The 13,930-nt window shown below is 43.9% G+C and overlaps 1 protein-coding gene across 2 annotated transcripts in view; it reads left to right on the forward strand.

Moving 5' to 3' along the window:
* The first annotated feature begins 212 nt into the window (after window positions 1-212).
* The window catches only part of LOC138299952 (cytochrome P450 2G1-like), a 318,315-nt gene continuing 304,597 nt past the window's right edge, over window positions 213-13,930 (forward strand). The window contains exons 1-2 of one of the 2 annotated variants that reach the window (XM_069238682.1): window positions 213-519; window positions 2,638-2,800. In XM_069238682.1, coding sequence (XP_069094783.1) covers window positions 340-519; window positions 2,638-2,800 — 343 coding nt within the window. In that variant the 5' untranslated portion in view covers window positions 213-339. The remainder of the gene's footprint in view (window positions 520-2,637; window positions 2,801-13,930) is intronic. The other variant, XM_069238681.1, reaches the window with a different exon arrangement.

A 13,930-nucleotide genomic window follows, 5' to 3' on the forward strand; every position in this document is an offset into this window, starting at 1 on the left:
ATCCAGCTGGCTGCCCTCTTAAAAAATGTTCTCTGTACTGGAACGTGCCTTTTATAACAGGATTAACATGATACTATTGCATAAGGGTGAACAAATTCAAACATCGCAAATAAAGCTGCACCCAGAAAAAAATGCTGAAGAGACACTTTAAATATAGGGCAGGCAGCTCCGCCTATTTGTCTAGGCTCACCCTACATAACCAGCTACCCCTGCTGTCATTCATTGACTTTGCCTTTGACCCCCGTACAGTGCTCCGTTGCCTTTTGGCAAGATTCGCGCTATATAAATACGGCATTCATATATATTTTATTGTGGAATAGACGACTGGGAGATGTAAAAATGATTATTTTTGGAGATTTGACTATCTATCTGCTAAACTGTTTCTTCTGCCTACTTTGTTTCTCTTTTTGGAAATTGTACTTTGGTAGAGGACACCTACCTCCTGGCCCAATCCCCCTTCCTATCTTGGGAAACCTGCATCAGTTAAAAACCAGTTCCATGGTCGAATCTCTGAAGGCGGTGAGTTTTATTTTCCTTTCTATAGCCTTTTATGCATCCAAATGACTCTTGTTTCAGATACTCTGGAGAACTCCTCTTCATTTTTCTTTGGTTAGCGTTATTGCTTCTTCTGCTGGCATGATTCAATGTTTTTGGACCTAAAGGTTACATAGTGTGCGTTTAACTCATTTGAGTTTCTGTGGTACATTATAATACCCAATCATAAGTTACGTGGTGCATCCTAAAAGTCTGCCTGCTGCAGCACTAGTGTCGTGTGTCCCTGTAGTCTGCATTATGGCTGTTAAACCTAAGACCCAGATTTACTACGATATACTAATAGTCTGTGCTCGGTTTGCATCATAAAAGTTACGGACACTGGTGCAAAGCATTGAATTAGGATTTACTTTCCAGTGCAAAACTTGCTTTGGACTGCAAAGTAGCTCTAAAAAAATGCAAAGTGGCTTTAGACTCTAATTTGTGCCACTTTGCCTCAAGGGGACGTGGTGCAGTTCCCATGCAGCCAAATATGTTTTTTGACACAAAGTTAAACCTACCAAGAAAGGTAGACATGGCTTGGCGCCAAAAATATTCACTTCCTCCAAGGAGGGTAATTTTGGCTAAAAGCTTTCTTTTCTTCAAATATTTCCAACTTTGCATGTGTCTGTGCATACAGTACAGCATATATACAAATGTGGAAATTTTCCAAATCAAGTCTAGGAATAGTATTTTGTACTGGTTTTGTACCTTTCCAGTACAAAACCTGGGCTAGGCATAATTTTTGATTTCTGAGGCAAAACGGATAGGTCTTCAGTAAGAGTCAGGCCTTTGGAAGTGCGTTTTTATGGTCCATTGTTCGCTACAGCAAATCTGCTTTAATTAATAGTGACAGCAGTTAACATGGCCAACAACACTCTATGGGGCGGGATATTGCCGATTTTTGTCTTTCTCTTCAGGGCACTTTTTATAGTCTGAATAAGGTCCTCATTCTAGGAACTTCTCCTATTCAGTTTGCTTCCCATGCCTTTTTACAAACAGGCCGTATGTCCGATGAGACGGTAACTTATTATACCCCTGTAATACTGACATCTAGTATCACTTATATGGAGTAGCAGTAATAAACTTTCCAGTGTTCTAGGCCAGTTATACAAGGCTACTCGTAATGAGGGCTGAAGAATTTTAAACTGAACACAGTTTGTGGGGGAAGGGACTCAGGAAGGTGTTAAAGGCAAAAATGGCATGTAATTTCATGGGGGTGCACATACTCACACATGCACACTCACTGTCTCACCCACATGCATTTATGCGTACACACACAAACATACATACACCCATTTACAACATGCACTCACAAATATACATACATTCATACATACACACATGTACACATGCACCAAATATTTACAGGGCCACAGCGGTGATCTCAGCTGGCAGGAAGGAAGCATCAGTGGTCCCTGATGACTGGGACTGCTGCGCCTGTTCATTTGCTGACCTTGTTATGGGTCAGCTACTGAGAGGAGGTGGCAGTCCTTTACACGCCACAGGGTGGGATGGGGGTCAGTGATAATGCTTTCCTCACCCACTCTGAGATGAACGCCAATGCTAGACACTCAGCTCTGGGCTCCTCATGGCTTAAAACTGAAGCATCCAGGCTATCAGTGGTGCTCCCCCCACATCATGAGGAAGAATGCCACCAATTAGTTTACCGGGCTGAGAAGGTCACACCCACTGGGCTGTGTGATCATCATCCCAGCAAACTTTAGCTCAGGCAGCCAGGCGCCAACCCATTTAGCACAATTATGACGTATGGCTACCTGACCTGAAAATTAAGTGTGTTTGTCAGGCTGAGCAAGACACTCTTGACGTTTGGAAAAAAGTGGAGGGGTCTTGTCCCTCCACCTTTAAGTATAGGCTGTCAGTGGTTAAAGGGACGAAAACAGCCAAAAATGAAGTTTAAGGCTCTTCAGAAGGAAGAACCCCCACCTCTTTTGTTGTTTCTCTTCCTCACAACTAATTTGGGCTTATGCAGTTCTAAAAAAGCCCAGTATGCATTAAGTGGAGCACCACACTTTGCTGTTTCTGAAAACCACATCTTGCCCTGCTTTCCCCCTCATTAGACTTCTCTTTTTTTGAGCCCTGCAGCTGAGTGAGAAGTACGGTCCAGTGTACAGCCTGCACTTGGGCCTCCGTCGAGTGGTAATACTTTGGGGATATGACGCAGTGAAGGAAGCCCTGGTGGACCATGGAGATGATTTCAGCGGGAGGGGGGCTATACCTGCCATTCAAACTGTTATCCAAGATTATGGTGAGTACCTTTATTAAATGACAGTGCTTTACAAAAATAACAATCTGTATGGTCATCTCAATTCAACTGTATATTTTGGTTTCACTTCTACAATCAGGGAAGAGGTCATATATTGAATGTGACTGTGTGCAATAAGTGCCTGTAAACGTGAATCTATTGTCCACATCAAAGGATTTGTTTACATTGCTCTGCTAGTTTGGCATCATAGCGAGGTGGATGTTAATGTTTGGGGTACATAAATGTTTGCATGTGTGGTTACCAAAGCAGTGGTGATCATTGCAGAAATCATCTCATTTTGTATGTTTCTGTTTTTATTGTAAATATTGTAATTACTATTATTATTACTAGTACTGGTACTACTAATAAATTCTAAGTATAAAACAGTTCTACAGTGGGCAAGTCTTTTAAACTGGGCCAAGCCAGTTGCTGCTCTGGGAAATTGGAAGGAGAGGGATGCGTGTGATGCAGAAAATGTACTGCTAGACATGTTGAAGATTTTCTGGGAGGTATTAAAGATGGGTGGCTACTTTCTCCCACATGCAGAGGCAGCCATTGCCATCAGATGTAGCCAAGCATTCTGCTCAAATGACTGGTGAAGTCAACTTGTGGAATATACACCTCTCACATTGCATGTATTAGACAATGGGCCAAACTCACTTCCTGGACAGTAGTCTAGTGGCTCCTACATAACAAGATCAGATAGGGAGTATACATTTACTGTCCTAACTCTACACCTACTTACCTTGTCTATATTAGTAGTTGTTAGACCTGGCAGGCTTAGGGTGGTATTCCCTCCACCATTTTGCCTTCCTCCTCTATTTTCTGCTGATCTCGTTTTTGCTTGCCTTAGGACTCTGCATACTCTGTTGCTGCTAACCAATGCAAAAGTGCATGTGCTCACTCATTAAAACATGGTAACTTTGGCTTATCCCCACTTAGCACATTTAATTTACTTATGAATCCCTAGTAAAGTGGCATTGCATGAGCCAAGGGCCTGTAAATTAAATGCTACTAGTTGTCCTGCAGCACTGATTGTCCCACCCACTTAAAGTAACATGTCACAACCTCTCAAGCCTGCCATTGGAGCATTGATGTGCAGGTTTAACCTTTATGCAGACCTGGCAAAATAAACCTTTTACCAGGCCAAAACCTTCCCTTTTTAAACATGTAAGTCACCCCATGGTAGGCCCTGGACACCCCAAATGACAAGGTGCAGTGTATTCAAAAAGTAGAACATGAACTTTTAAGTTCTACATGTCCTGATGGTGAAAACAGTTCAATTTTATTCACTACTACAAAGCCTACATCCACCGTAGACGGACCCTGGAGTTACTTTATTACATTTAATAAACTGTAATTTTCAAAGGGGAGCAGGTAAACAGTTAATGTTTGGTGTCTTTGTAATTGTAATTAGAAATCCTAACTTACTTTGAAGTTGTATTAAATTGCAATTTTGAAAATGCTACTTTTAGGAAGTTGGCGTTTTCCTACCTTAGCATTTTAGTGTATGTAGCCTGTACCTGGGCCACATGACTGAGTGTGGCTGACAGTTGAGCTTAGTGTATTCCTCTTAGACAGCCACACACAATAGGTATGTTAGGTGTGCCTGGATGGGTCATCACTGGCAGAAGGAAGGGAGGAGCTGGGCGAAGCTACATTTGCACTTCAATGGGCTGCGTCCTGGCTCCACACAAAGGGCTGAATACCCCCGTAATTATCGTGGAACCAGGACAGGGAAGGAAGGATGTCTGGGGACTTTAGAGGGAAACCTTTAGAAGCTTCTTCTCCACATCAAAGGCACACTTGGGTATAAATACCGGAACTCAGACACCACCCTTCAGTGCTCTTCTGGACTGTGGATAATCAGCCAGAAACAAGGACTGCTCAGCTGCTTAAGGACTGCTACTCTGCCTGACTACTGCCCTGTGGGACTACTTCTATGCTGTGCTGAATTGGTGCATGCTGCCCTTTTGGCTAGGTGAGAGGGAGTGGACCTGTATCCTGTGAGCCCAGAATCCAGAGTGACACCAAGGGTGAGATTGCTGGTCTCCTGATCTGAAGCCAAGGGACATAACAGTCTTTCAACAACCTTGCACCTGCACCTGGACTCTGTTATTTGTGAGTCTACCCTGCTAACTGATGCCACCACAGTCCTGAACCCTTGCAGCTTCTTTGGATCCAGTGGAACACATTTCCTCCATCATTCAGAGCAACCCGAAGCAGAGCCAATGTATCGCCGCTACTGCGTGGATCAGAACCGCAACAAAGACCATCACCGTATCAGAACAGTTGCTGCACAGTGCACCTTTGGTGTAGGCCCCTGCATTCCTAATCGAAAGCAGCCTCGATGATGAAGCTGGACTCCGCATCGTACCCTCACTGTTCTTTGGAACTGACAAATCGCCTTGACTGAACAATACATCCTGAACTCAAGACTTTGCATTGCAAGCCCTCTTCGATGGGATCCTCAATGACGATGCATGTACCCACATCGCAGCACCTTGGAACTGGATCATTACAATGCTCCACAAACCAGGATTCAAAGTAATCTGTTTAGCAAGCATAATGGGTTCCTGAAGCTGGACAATGCTCTAGTGCAGTCGGCCTGATCTTGTGACTCTGTCCTGGTCCATTATGAACAGATATCCACAGATGATGCTTTACCATTTTTGGCACTATTTTTCACTGAAAACCTCAAAATGTAATATCTTGGTTCTCCCAAATATGATTTTTGTTGTTATGGTCATGTTTTGATTTTGATTAACAATTACTCTTTTTTCCCAACTCTGTTTTGGGCTCCTTTTTGTGGTGTGTTTTCACTGTGTTACTGTTTGAAGGGTTGCTCAATTACTTTACACATTGCCTCTGAGGTAAGCTTGACTGCTCTGTGAAAAGCTACCTGAAGTTGATTTAGGGTTTGCTTGTGACTTCACCCTGAGAGGAATTGTTGTTTCGCATTGATAAAGGTTCCACCCCCTCAACCAGTAACCCAACTTCTTACACTAGTGTGTAGTGGAGGTTGTTCCTCTGCTGCGTCAGTACTACAAATTGGACATTCTGGCATCGGATCTGTTGACTGCGTGGAATTTTTCTGCCAGTCTAGTGCTGGAAGAAACAGAACCATAGCAACTCTGAATTAGTCACTAACTCAGCAAACTTGAAAATGGGGCGCTCGAAATCTGCAGTGTGGACAGGAGGCTAAAACCAAATGCAAAGGGCATCACTTACTGTCTAAAAGGATTCAGTGTGTGAATATGTTCCAGAACTGGTGTTGAAGTACTCCAAACTGAATAAATAGACCAGGACACTGAAATCAGTAAGATGTATCCAAGTACAAGTGTCAGAAGAGAAATTGCTCCTAGGCAAGGCCACTGGATCAATGTGGCTCAGCAGTACAAAAATAAGCTGCAGGGTTGACTAAATTATGTGGCAAGAAAATGAAAATTGAGCAGTGTAATCACATTTTGATTGTATTACTGCATAATTTTTCCATTTGTCACATGTTAACACTGACTGGGCAAAGGTTTAGTTGACTCTTGCTCTAGGCAAGACTTCTGGTTTAGGGATGACAGACCTTGACAGATCTTTTGTTTGTAGGTGACTAGGCCAATCCTACAACAAGTCGCAACTGTCGTCTCAACCCTCCCGGCTCACAAGCAGTACCTCACCAAAGCCCAGAACAGTGGAAGCCTTTACACATGGACTCAGGACTACGACATCTCAGGGAGGTTGTGGTTAAATGGAGATTACCCTTTTCTCACATGAACATCATGTCTCAATCAAACACAGGCAATGAAGGAGATGCTGTAATATTATATGGGCTACAATGATTAGGGTAATGAACATTTCAAGAAACAGAATGGTAAAAATGAGAGTCATGAACACAAAGATCCCCACTATCTCGCAATAACATGTTATATGAAATAGATGTGAAGTAGGCCGTACTACCCTAGCACAATGACGCTGATCTCTAAACTTAAGAGAACTAGGTGTGTTAAATCAAATATGCCAGTACCATGTCCATGAGAAGAGCCCCCCCAACCCTTGTTACCTTGGAATGAGGTCTTTAGATCAGAATCCGTGGGGACAAGAAGACTGGGTCAGCATCAAGGTGACGTGTAGCATGTGTAGCATCAATGGCATCTGGTAGGAATCACCCTGATTATCTTGTCTGTGTGAGGTGTATTTATACAGATCTGGTAGGACCCCTGAGGCATGTATGTTCCCAAACAATAGGTAAGGAGGCATTATTGGGGCCGCAATTATATAAACAATTCCCTGAAAAGGTCAATTTTGTCACAGTCACACGAAAGTGGGAAAGTACTTAATGTGAATACCTACGAATCTCATTTATCGTTGATGCTGATAGCGACTTTACAGAGTGACACTGATAACATGAAACTAAAACATCTTCCTAACTATAAACATGGCAGCCATCTTGGAGGAAATAATTAAATAAATGTTCTAACACAGAGCAAGCTAAGTAGGTTAAAAGTCACTGGGTGACGTGGGCACAGGCCTGCATGCCAAAGGCTAAGCTAAACTCCTGATTCCCATTAAAACTAAATAGGATCCACTACACCCTCCCCATTGCCGGAACAAGTATGATGCCATACCAAGGACGCCAGAGAAAGTGAATTAAACCAAGCTAAAATGCTCTTGACTAAAACAATCTAAAATCATATTAAAATATAACTAAAATCTAATTAAAAACTTGTTAAAAATAGCTAAAACTGACAAGGAGACACATGTCAACCCTGACAACCACAGCAGGCCAAAGTCAAAGGTGATGTTGGCAAACTTTAGAATAGGCCAATGGTCAAATTCATCTAACAGTAGTCATGACCTTGAACAATGTCTTTGAAGCCATCAAAAGGAAAGGCATTCAAGAAAGAAGCCACATTGTCAGATATTAGATCGATGACAAGATTGACAGATGGATTGATGGAACAGTTGTGGACAGCAGCCTCAGGATCTCCTGCGATGGCAGAACCATCCAAAGTGCCCAAAGGAGCCAGACAGTCCATCAAGGGCAGCTCGTAAGTAGCCTCAGTCACATAGGGCATGACTGTGAATGAACCCTCATTGGGAACATCAGCAGTTTCTTGTGCACAGGCAGCATTAGTGTAACAGCAAGGCACACCGAAGGTAGATGTTTGGAGAGGCACCAGATACAGTGAAAGACTGGTCACACTCACCATAGGACTGGTCAGAATGACAATGACCTTTCATGCTCCAATTCCTCCAGCAATGGAGCACCAAAAAACGATAGCATGCGATCGCGGCACAGTTGGGCTGGTGGTAGTAGCTCCATCACTCCACCTAGCTTGGAAGGTACAACCACTGCATATCAGTAACTACAGCAGTAGTATCCCGCCAATCACTGCCAAAGTCACAGAAAGCCGCCAAACACACTGGAAAAGTGTGAATGAATGGCTGAAGGAATGACTCCCTAGACAGCCTGGAAGATGGACACAAATCTAGACCCAATAGCCTTGAAGAAATGGACAACTCCCATAGTGCTCAAAGCATTGAATATTCTGGATACCAAATTCTTGGGGAAGTTGGTATTTAGTAGTGGTTGTATCTCGGCTGATGATCTTGCTGTCTGGAGAGCATACGTCTCTCTAGCCAATGTCAATGCAACTTGTTTCTGGAACAGTAGTGCCTTTAGTCTGCTCTGCTTGTCATCATTTATATTAGTAGTATTAATGTGAGGCCACATTTCTGCTACTCTTATCTCTTGTGTGGGGCGGTATAAAACATGTTAGCAACACGTTACGATCTTAGAGACTGAAATTGCATAGGAAATCCCTGGTTTCATACCTCAACAGCTTTGGTCGTTTAGCACCACATAACTTCCATTTGAAAGTACATGAAATGCTAGACGAATCAAAGGGACAGGAGTACCCTTCAGAAAACAGGCCAAGTTTGCGACCCCCGCATTGCAAAGGCCAGGAAGAGACAGCTGTTTGCAGATCATTGAAAAACTAACAGTAGTCCCACATTTGCAACTCCTACTCGTCTTTAATATAGCTATCGCCTAGCCGCTCGTATCTGCCCACAGCAAGATGTTTCAAGCATTTTGAAAAATAAAAAGTGGGAATGGGCAGATTTATAATGCCATGTACGAGCCAAACTTTTGATGGACTTTCTGCAACCATGAAAGGCAGATTTAAAATCTTTTCTATGTGAAGCATGGTGAAACTTGCTTCCCTCTTAGCCATTATCTGTTGTTCCCTGGATAAATTAAAAGAAGCAAACAAGTCACTACAGTAAATATACTTCCATGGAACACGCCCGCTTTTCAGAATCTGTAGTGTCCAACCTAGCTGCATAATGGAACGCAGCTGACTTTGTCCATTGTGTAAAAAAGACATATCATTCTGAATGATGTCTATCGCAGATGACACTATATTATTAAGGGAGTAAATCCTGTTGGACAGAGTGTTCATGCCATTATCAACAACAGCTAAAGCCTTTTCCAAATTCTCTTTGTCAATCTGCCTTAAATGCGCAGCAGCTTCAATTTGAGAAAGCTGCCAGATCTCATTGTATATGGCATAGATGAATCTTTTAGAGCATGGCTTCCTTGGACCCAACAGGATGTCCTTTAAATCGATATTTTAGAAAGAGTATTGATAAGTTCCTTAACTGCTGCTAAGGTGTTAGTATGTAACCACTATTGGCACAGTGTATGTAGTAACCATACCCGATTGTTGACCTGAGACAAAGTGAGACTCCAGCCAGCTAATCTTGAAACCCCTGAGGAATTCACAAAATGTGCCTAATGCTCATTTGTGTCTACTGGCCACAATAACCACCTGCAGGGACAGGAAAGTGAAGAATTATAGGTACCAGCCTGAACCTTTGCATCTAATTCTTCCTCTGTAATGTTGAGGAAGGACACATTAATTTCCTTCGCCTCTGCTAACACTAGACAGGAAGTCTGCTGAATTGTATCATTTAAAAAGATCATTTGCACAGGAATAAGGTACGCTTGAAATAAAGCTTCCCGATCCTGAATTTGCCAATCTTGTGTTCCCCATACACTCTTTATATCAATAGTGTTCTTCCAGTGTTCAAAGCCTTCTACCACAAGTTGGGAAACAAAAGAATCTGAGTAAATTAATTTTGTGTTAGCAAAATGTTCCTAATTTTAGAAGGTGGTGACTTGAAATAGTATGACTCTGCATTTTTTATGTTGTGCCCAGAAAAATATGAGAATTTATCTGAATAATGTTTTGGGCTCCCCTCAGGTGGAGTTGAACAGTGTTCCCACTGTGTGTAATTGACTACTGATCTGTGTCTGGTTGCACATTGCAGGTAGGAATGTCCCCAGCTGTTATAACAGAACATTTCCCCTTAATTCTTTGTGTTAGTGTACATATCATCACTTTCAACATGGATGCCTAACATGGAATCAACTGTTTGGACATCCCAGTCATCAGATACAATACCAGATGTAATTACATCAGTCACTGAAATTTTGAAGACATATGGAATTTGAATGACCTCAGTAGGCCCGTATAAATCAAATGGAACTTTATCCCACACAATCCCATCAGGAATCGGTACTGCTGAAATGTTCACAAGAGACGAGTCTCTCGTGACCTTAGGTGAGGAAAGATATAGGGGGTTATTACAACTTTGGAGGAGGTGTTAATCCGTCCCAAAAGTGACGGTAAAGTGACGGATATACCACCAGCCGTATTACGAGTCCATTATATCCTATGGAACTCGTAATACGGCTGGTGGTATATCCGTCACATTTGGGACGGATTAACACCTCCTCCAAAGTTGTAATAACCCCCATAGAGTTAAGACTTTATCCACAGGCTCAACAGAGGAACGTTCAGGAAGGTAATGACCATTTACAAGCAGGAAGAAAACAGTCACAAAACCAATCTATAGAAAAATGCAATCAATGTCATAGATAACCACAGATAGTTCCAGGGTTAAATGAAATAACTATTTTTCAGCGATATGTACACCTTACGTGTATTTGAAACAGTTTCAGTAGCAGGTGCGGAGGAAATTGAAGAAAAGTCATCAATGTTGATGAAGTAACCAGAAGCAGTTTCTGCAAACACAGGAGCCAGTGTATTTTTGGTGGATGGATCCACTTCATGTGGAGGCTCATAGTAGAGGATATCATGCGTTTGTGTAGTGTTGGAATAGAAAACAGCCACATCTCGGACAGGTGTAGTCGATGAAGTGGTAATTGAATCAGCAAAAGCTCATTTTCTGCCCTTCTCAGGTATTTGTGGCATCGTTGAACATGTGGTTGTAGTCAAAAGAGGTGTTGCTTCTTCTTTGAAGAGGCATGTCCTCTTGGGTAGTGAGAGGGGACTGGGAACTATCCAAGGGACCTCTGGGTCTACTGTGCAGGATCGGCCACATGGTGTAATTTCACGTTGTCAACTGAGACAAATCTGTTTGCTTTGGAACCAGGCAGCTGTGATAGGATGACAGTCCTGGTACCTTGTATTCCCAGGACTTGGACCGGTGCTCTCTATGATGGACCATGTTCCTTCTTCACGGCAATCTTCTCACTAACCAGATCCCTGACATTAGGAATCCAGGCAGTAGAAGTTGTTGGCAAGTCCCTTATTCCTGAGGTGGCAGCACAGGTGCATGATTTATCATCATGAAATTGCTGAAGCGTCTGTAAGACAATGAGACGTTCATTTATGTCAAAAGGTGTATGTGCTGCCACCAAACTAGGGCTATCTAGATCTGGGACATACAAAGGTATCCCAGAGAGAACCTCATAAGGAGTGCATCCCCCCAAGGACCTTCTTGGCAGATTATTCAGTGCTCTCTGGACCCCATATAGGTGATGAAGCCAGCTGCGGCCAGAACCTAATACTCTAGCTGTTAAGGACTGCTTTAGATCTCGATTCCTCCTCTCCACAACCAAATTTGCATCAGGATGGTAATGTGAGGAGTAATGAAGTTCAACACTCATCATCCCCATGGTGACCCTGAACGCCTTAGAGGCAAAGGCAGGGCCCTGCTCCGAATGGAATGCTGCAACTGCATATGTACCTATAAAGATCAGCAAGACTTTTATAATAGTTTGAGCATTAGCTATTGCTGAGGCCATAGGAATCTAGAACAAGAATCTACAGCGACACCATCAGGTTGTAGGGGACCACAATGGTCCAGGTATACACATTGTAGTGGCCTGTTGGACACTAACATGGATGTCTGCGGAGGACGTTTGATGTTTGAGCCCTTTGTCTGCAGGCAGATGACACAGCAAAGGACATATTGCTAGGTCTGTTTGTAGGTGGCTGGCCCTCTATGTAGTGTGTAAATCTGGGCACACTGTGCAGGGGGTCCAGGCAACCACACATTGGTTTCCAGAGGTAAATATTAGACCACCTAATGCTCCAATTTTTAAGGTAGCTGGTCGAGCAGTTAGGCTAATCCAGGAGATATGCTAAGTATTTGCTGTACTCTCAAATCCAATCATGCACCACACACACTCAGTGAATAACTCAAGACCAGAATTTATAAAAATGGTTAAGATACGTTAAGTACTTTTTGAGTTATGATTTTTCAAAGTTTTAGTAAAGTTAGCCTTTCTATGCGTAATTACTCCCCATAGGAATCAAAGGAACACCACCTAGAAAAATGCATATAAAATCACACATGTGAGTTACCAGACTCCTCTTTTGCAGGGTGGTGGATGATGTTGGTGGGCACACCGTCCCAGCTGGAGAGTGTTGGGCGGCTCATGGTTCCAGCGGCAGCAGTGCTGGAAAGTCTCTTGTCACAGGCACAGGACCAGTTAGAGGCGCCACTTGGAAAAGGAGCTGGTTTGCAGGTTTAAAGGTGGTGCATTTGGGACCCCTTTGGCTGATGAGGTTGCAGGGGGTTAGGGACCTAGGAACTTAGCAGGTTCCGTGATGCAGGGCTCAGGGCGGCCAGATGCAGGACGAATTGGAGGTCTTGGATGCTGTGCTCAATCAAACCCTTTGGAGCTGGAGGTAGGTCTTCTTCTGGGGGTCTTGCAGGACGACAAGGGCACTCTGGTGGGAGGCCTAGGGTGCCACTGAAGTCCCTCGACAGAGGCTTCCTCCTGGCCCAGTTGCAGCTTTGGGTGAGCTGTTTTTGATGGTGTCTGACGTGCACTGACCAGTACCTGGAGTATTGGCACAACTAGGCCACGGGAGGGTGCTGTGCCACCGAGTGGCACAGTTGCAGGTCTCATCCGGGCTGTTGTTGCTGTGTTGTTGGATCCGGCTGCAACTTCTGGTTGCAGAGATATAATTTGGTCAGGGAAGTGACCCTCACAGGTTTGCAGGTTCCTTGTAGGTTTCTTTGGTTTCTTGAGTGGTGCCTCCACTCAGGAGGAAGAACTTGGGCTATTTCTGAAGCCTGGAGATCTTTGCGGTCTTCTGAGGTCGGTCCAGTGGTCAGCTCCTCTGCAGCGGCGATTGTCGGGACTCTGATGCAGCAAGCAGGGGTCTTGGAGCATCTTCTGCTGCAGCAGGTCATCTGTTTGAATCCTATATGGGTTCTTTGGTGCTGTGTTCTTTTCTTCCTTATGAATCTGATTTCTTGGTCTGGGGAGCACACTAAATACTGAATATACTGGCTGTTTTAGGGGAAGCTGGTAGTGCCCAATGGGACACTTACCCTTGAGTGGCCACACCCACTACAGTGAGCACTTCCTGTGGAAAGGTTCACTACCCTAAACCTCATTGGCTATTTTCCTGCAATCCAGCATGGAGGAAAGTGAAATAGGGGGGGGGGGGGTCCACTACCCCTGCAAGCTCAGTTGGACCCCTCCTCCTACCCTTTGTGTATTTTCCCACCTTTGCTCCCACTAAAAGTGGCGGATGAGAAAAGGGAAAGCCATCTGCTGCTAGCAGCAGGCTTGGGGGCTCTAGTTTCAAGGGCGATAGCCCTTTGGAGCTCATTGTTAGGAGAGTGCACATTCCTGAGGGAGGGGGTGTTAGCTCCTCCACCCAGGAAGGGCATTGTTTTACAAACCAGAGAGCCTGGACTCTCCCCCAGGTTTGAATATTGGCTGATTGGAAGTGGCAGGCTGGATGGAACCAGTCAGCAACTATACCAGTTAGGTTAGCTTTTGCAGGGGGCATCCCTAAAGTGACC

This window comes from Pleurodeles waltl, chromosome 6, assembly GCF_031143425.1.
Source record: "Pleurodeles waltl isolate 20211129_DDA chromosome 6, aPleWal1.hap1.20221129, whole genome shotgun sequence".
Classification (NCBI taxonomy): domain Eukaryota; kingdom Metazoa; phylum Chordata; class Amphibia; order Caudata; family Salamandridae; genus Pleurodeles; species Pleurodeles waltl.